Here is a 5,646-nt window from a genome sequence, read left to right on the forward strand (position 1 = left end):
AAAATAATAAATAGTGTTCCGAAGTAATATTGCAAAATAAGAGTCAATATTACAAAAATATGAATATTTCAATAAAAAAATAATTAAATAACAATTAAATAGTAAATATTTTGTTTTACATATATATATATATATATATATATATATATATATATATATATATATATATATATATATATTTAGAATATATATTTAGAAAATATGTTCAAATTGGACAAAATAAAAAATAAAAAATTGACGTTGAACGTGACGCCACAGAACGTCATCACGCATTGGTCAACGTCACCAGACAGGAAGTGAGCGGAGAGGAGGGAGCGAGGAATCACAACAGAGCAGCAGCAGCATTGACACTTGCGTTCTGAGCCACTGAAACACGCTGTGTGCGTTTTTGTCTTTCTGTCGCCACCGAGAACGGACATGTCACGAAAACCCAAAGATGAATACTACCGTTTCTTTACCGTTACCGACCCACGCACACACGAGAAGGGACACACCGAGTACAAAGTGACAGCGAGGGTTGGTTTACACTCTTTATCTGTCTTCAGCTGACGTTACAATACTTATGTTGTCACTTATACTTCATAACTAAGCTCATTTCCATGTGGTTTGTCTTCATGTTGTGTTTCTCTTAACTACACAAGTTAAGAGTTTCGCGTGTTGTGCTCTTCAGTCAGACTTTGTATTGTTATTCGTTTATAACGCAATGAAGTGAGTAACATCAGTATCGTTACTAGTCATGAAGAAACAAAGGCTCTGCAGGCAGAGAGATGAACACACAATGAGCCTTTTATCTGAGGCGGTGGAGCAGGGGCGAACTTGTGATTCGGTTCATGTGTTTCAGCCCAGCATGACCACACTAATGCCCTGTGCTCTGCTCAGGCATGCACTCACAACCAACGTGAAGATCATATCTTCATAGACCTGAGCCTTTATCACCCTCCTCCCTTCTTCTCTTTATCTGAACTGATCCATGTCTTGTTGAAACTGTTTGAGCCCCGGTGTGCCGCTTAATGCTCAACCTGTCCTCTGTCCTCTGTAGTTTGTGTCCAAGCGTCATCCGGAAGACGTGAAGGAGGTGGTGGTGTGGAGGAGGTTCTCCGAGCTGAAGAAGCTCCACGGGGAGCTGGCCTACACTCACAGGAACCTGTTCAGACGACAGGAGGAGTTTCCGTCTTTTCCCCGCGCTCAAATGTTTGGTACGGGGTCGAAGATGGCGATACATTGTGCATGCTCCCATATCCAGCATGGTGGCCAAGTGCTAAGACTAACTGGGTCGTTAAATAACAGAAATAACTCATTATACACTGTGAGACTGTCATTTTTTTTTTTTTAGGCTGCATTTTTCTCAGCAATTATCCCGTTAAGTATCCTTCAGTCATTTCTGCTGAGGACTTACTTTGGCAGTTTTGAGCGTTTCGTCACGACTCTTGTGACATTTCCCCTCGGCCTATTACCTCATTTTTTTTTGGCGGTTACCGGTTCAAAACTGCAAAGGCAGCAACGCAGTTTAGTCAAATACCAAGAGGCAGTCACCGTTTATTGTGAGTTTCAAGCCGCTGCGCTGCATTGGTTGAAAGCACAAGGACAAGCTGTGGTTCTAAACCCTCGCAAAACTCACTTGACGGGATATTTAACTTCACAACACTGTGAACTACAGCCTGACAAATGACAATCAATTTGAACAAACACATCTAAAAGTCTCTCCTAATAACAAACATTGTAGGGTTGACCAGTTTATCTGTACAGTCCTAGCATCCTCACCCACATCGCCGTTCTTAAATGTTCTGCCTCTGTTTCAGGGAGGTTTGAGGAGGCCGTGATTGAAGAGAGGAGGAATGCTACCGAGGCCATGCTTCTGTTCACTACCAACATACCTGCACTCTACAACAGTCCACAGCTGAAGGACTTCTTCAGGGTGGGACACACACACATACACACACACACAGAACGTGAAACACAAAACATATGCCAGACCAAGAGTCCTAGTGTCACTCGATTCCTTTTCATTTAGCTTCTATCCACCTCCCTCTCTCGCTCTCTTCTTACATCTGCCACGTTCTCCCCCCCCCCCTCAGGGTGGTGAAGTCACAAGGCCTCTGGACGCCCCCCCTCTGTCCTCTGCCGGGCCTCTGCCTCCCCCTCTCATCCCCCTCCCCAAGCGGAGGGACTCGGACTGTGAACCAGCGGAGGAGGAGGAGGGGAGGGAGGCTCCCACCTTACCCCAGGACCTGGGCACCAACCTGGACTTAGATGTGGGAGAACCGGAGGTGGCGGCTGAGGCTTACAGCGAGATGGGGGGCTCTCCGAGAGAAGAAGAAGAAGAAGAAGAAGAGGAGGAGCTTAGCGACGCAGAGCTGGATGACAGAGGTACAGAGGGGACAAAAAAAATAAACAGCCAACATTCATCAATGATGTGTACTTTTCTTTTCCTTATTAATCTTGTTTTGTCCTTTTGGTCCATGTTTACCAGTTCCGTCTCCTGACCAATGCCCAGCCAGAGACCACCAATCACAAGAGTCCCAGGAAGAATTTGATTCACTGTTTGACTCTGGGGCAGAAGAGCAAGTCCCATCCCCAAAAGAGGAAGGTCCACCTCCTCTGACCGATACTGACTTGGCTGTCTTTGATCCCTGCTACAAACAAGGTGAATGGATACACATAATACAATACCGTCCCTTTTAAAAGCAATGCTTTTTGGGCGTATTGTCACGAATAGCAACTAGCCATTCTTGTCTTTATCTGCCAATTGTTTTCTTGACTGTATTATTTTTGATCTAGCTATAATATGTCTGAAATTGGGAAAAGTGCAGATGATCATTTTCCAGAGCCCAAGTTGACTATTACACAGTGCTTTCTTTGTTCGACTAACAGCTCCAAAACCAAAATATTTTCACTAGCTATCATATTAAATCAGCAAATTCTTAAGTGTAAGAAGCTGGAACTAAACAATGTTTCCCTTTTTTTTTTTTTTTGCTTGAAAAAAAATCACCACCCAGTGACTCTTTAAACAGTTTTTGCTCTGCATTTGTAATAGTTCTCTCATTTCTGTACTAGTAAATAACTTCTTCTGCTCCTTCTCTCTCTATTGCAGATAAATCCATTTCCTCCAGTGAGCACTCAGAATTGTTCTCGCTGCCGCCCACCAGTCTGGACGGAGCGGACGTGGGTTACTTAAACCAAGCTGCCGCTGAGCTCACAGCTGCAATGGAGAGGGAGAAGGAGGGAGAGTTCAGTTCTGCCATTCGTGCATACAGGACGGCGGTGGATATCCTGATCACTGGCGTACAGGGTGAGGAGATGGGGTGGTGCTAAAGTATTCAGTTCAGCAATAGTCCAGCAGGAATACAACACTGTAGCACTTTCACAGTCCAATTCCCCCATTTCTATATGGTTCTTTACCTGTAAGCACTCTGTCATGCCCATTCCTGCATGAGGCACGAGGCCAGCTTTGTGTGCAAATGCGGTAATCACATTTAACGGTTACATCTTGTATACCATATTTATTCTGCGCTACATACTCTGATGTGCGGCTCACACGCCACCACACTGACAAATGAAATGCAATGCACACAGCTGATACACACACACACACACACACACACACACACACATGAACGCACACAGGCAAGCAGAGCATGTGCAGCAAGTGACCTCATGGTAAAATCAACACTGCTATTTTGTTCTAGTATTTACTGTCCTGCTTGAGCGAAGGTAAACAGTTCGTTGCCCTGTTGTAAATCTAGTTTGTCACTAATGGTTAACTTGTTCAATGAGTTGTCACTAGTGGTCATAAGTTTCCAGGGTAGCGTGGCCGAGCGGTCTAAGGCGCTGGATTAAGGCTCCAGTCTCCTAGGAGGCGTGGGTTCGAATCCCACCGCTGCCAGTGCATTTTTGCAGCTCTAGGATGCTTTCTGAGCAGATGGATACAAAACTGAAGGATTTTTACGTTAAATCATATCATGTCATTTCCAACTTCTGATTTGTGGTTGGAAAATGCAGATCATGGTGTATGAAGTATGTCAAAGGCAATTGGGCAGTTTGTAAATATGACAGACAGAGTAGAGGTTATGATTTTATTCTATTCTATCTCTGAAAGACACAAATGTAAAGCATTCTGTGCAGTTAAATAATCTAAATCTGCATCTCCAGCCCCAGATTATCAGGTGATTATTCCTTTTTTACTTTTATAGAATAAAGGATTAGATAGGAAGTGGAAGATACATTTGATGTTTTCCAGTTTAGTTTAGTTTTTACCAAGAAGAAAAGGTGAGAACAACGTTGGACATCAGCGCTAATGACCTTACCGTAACTCCCTTAATAGAGCACAGTGAGGGGTTAGCGAGGTTTGGAGGGACGCAGTGCAGCCAAAAATAATATTATAATTTATTATTATATTTGATACTCAGGATAATACTTGATACTTTAGTCAGTCGGTCACAGACTGACATGAGTGTGTGTGTGCTGTGCTAACATGTGACAGCCCTCTAATGGGTTGTCTATGGTTACTCTGTGCCTTCAACATGTGTCCCAGATCTATTTTTGGGCCGGTGGAAACATTGACCCACCTTCCCCCATGAGTTGTCTGACAGCGAAATTTAGGACTGTGTTGAAGTAGTGTGGTTGTGTGCTCTGAAAGTGGAATTTAATCTTTTTGGGGGCGCGGGTTCGAATCCCACTGTGCCAGGAAACTATTTCAGTGCAAATATCCTATCCTTTTTTTAAGCGTCAGGTTTAGGGAAGATTTTGACATACTCTTTGCTAATAATCCCCCTCGTCTTCCTGTCTGTCTGTCTGTCTGTCCATCTGTCCAGGAGACCAAGATCCGATACGCAGGGAGTCTGTGATGAGGAGGACGGCCCAGTATTTAAAGCACACGGAGATGTTGGTCGACAGGCACTCCTCGCCCACACACACCCACACGCCTACACACACACATGCACAGGACCCTTAGATGCACACACACACACAGGTTTTTATACACACTGTTCTCACACACATGAAGACAGCTTACACATACACACACACACACACACACACACATATACATAGACACACTCCTGAGGTACACACTACACAGCAGACCGCTACTTCAGTTGCCTTTGCGTAGTGAAAAATGTGTGATTTGCTAAAATATAAATATAAAGTAAGTAAACTAAAATGAATAAATAATCCTTCATCTCTTTCTCTTGTTTGATTCTTACCCTCCTTTTATAATGTTTTCTTGTTAAATACAGTTTGCTTTTTGCACAAACAATGTTATGATTAATAAATATGATTTTAATTTAAGTCTATAAGTTTTCTGTTTTCTTGGGGGAAGGTGTAGAAGGGGCGGGTAGTTCGCTGCGAGACCTTTTGATTACATAATCAGATGGTCAAAATAAGAGTCGGTATCATTTCATAGTGTCCAATCATGATCCTGTAGTTCACAGCTGCTGCTCAACACAATCACAAGAGTTGCAGGTTTGAAGGTTTGCAGTAGCGATGCGGTTCCTCCGAGAGGCGCTGTTGGACGTTAGATCACATCAGTTACACTCCAGCGCACAGACTCCTCATTCCCTGTGTTCTCCACCCATACAGCAGCTACATCTCACATTTTCATTTTTTTTTTTCGACAGCAAAGCAGCGGTGAAGATACTAATTGTGTTT

At 43.4% G+C, this 5,646-nt stretch overlaps 1 protein-coding gene and 1 non-coding gene across 2 annotated transcripts; both read left to right on the top strand.

Annotated features, from left to right (window-relative positions):
• Nucleotides 1-306: 306 nt before the first annotated feature.
• Nucleotides 307-5,286, top strand: snx15 (sorting nexin 15). The gene is made up of 7 exons (XM_068713512.1): nucleotides 307-516; nucleotides 1,040-1,196; nucleotides 1,800-1,915; nucleotides 2,076-2,367; nucleotides 2,471-2,644; nucleotides 3,092-3,289; nucleotides 4,812-5,286. Exons 1-7 carry the CDS (start codon nucleotides 418-420, stop codon nucleotides 4,949-4,951), a joined length of 1,176 nt encoding a protein of 391 aa, XP_068569613.1. The 5' UTR covers nucleotides 307-417; the 3' UTR covers nucleotides 4,952-5,286.
• trnal-aag (transfer RNA leucine (anticodon AAG)) lies at nucleotides 3,802-3,883 on the top strand. The gene has a single exon. It is a non-coding gene; the product is annotated as a tRNA-Leu (tRNA).
• Nucleotides 5,287-5,646: the final 360 nt, after the last annotated feature.

The sequence above is a fragment of the Cebidichthys violaceus genome, unplaced genomic scaffold (assembly GCF_023349555.1).
Source record: "Cebidichthys violaceus isolate CVI_PGR_0920_01 unplaced genomic scaffold, fCebVio1.0.p SCAF_19, whole genome shotgun sequence".
Lineage (NCBI taxonomy): Eukaryota > Metazoa > Chordata > Actinopteri > Perciformes > Stichaeidae > Cebidichthys > Cebidichthys violaceus.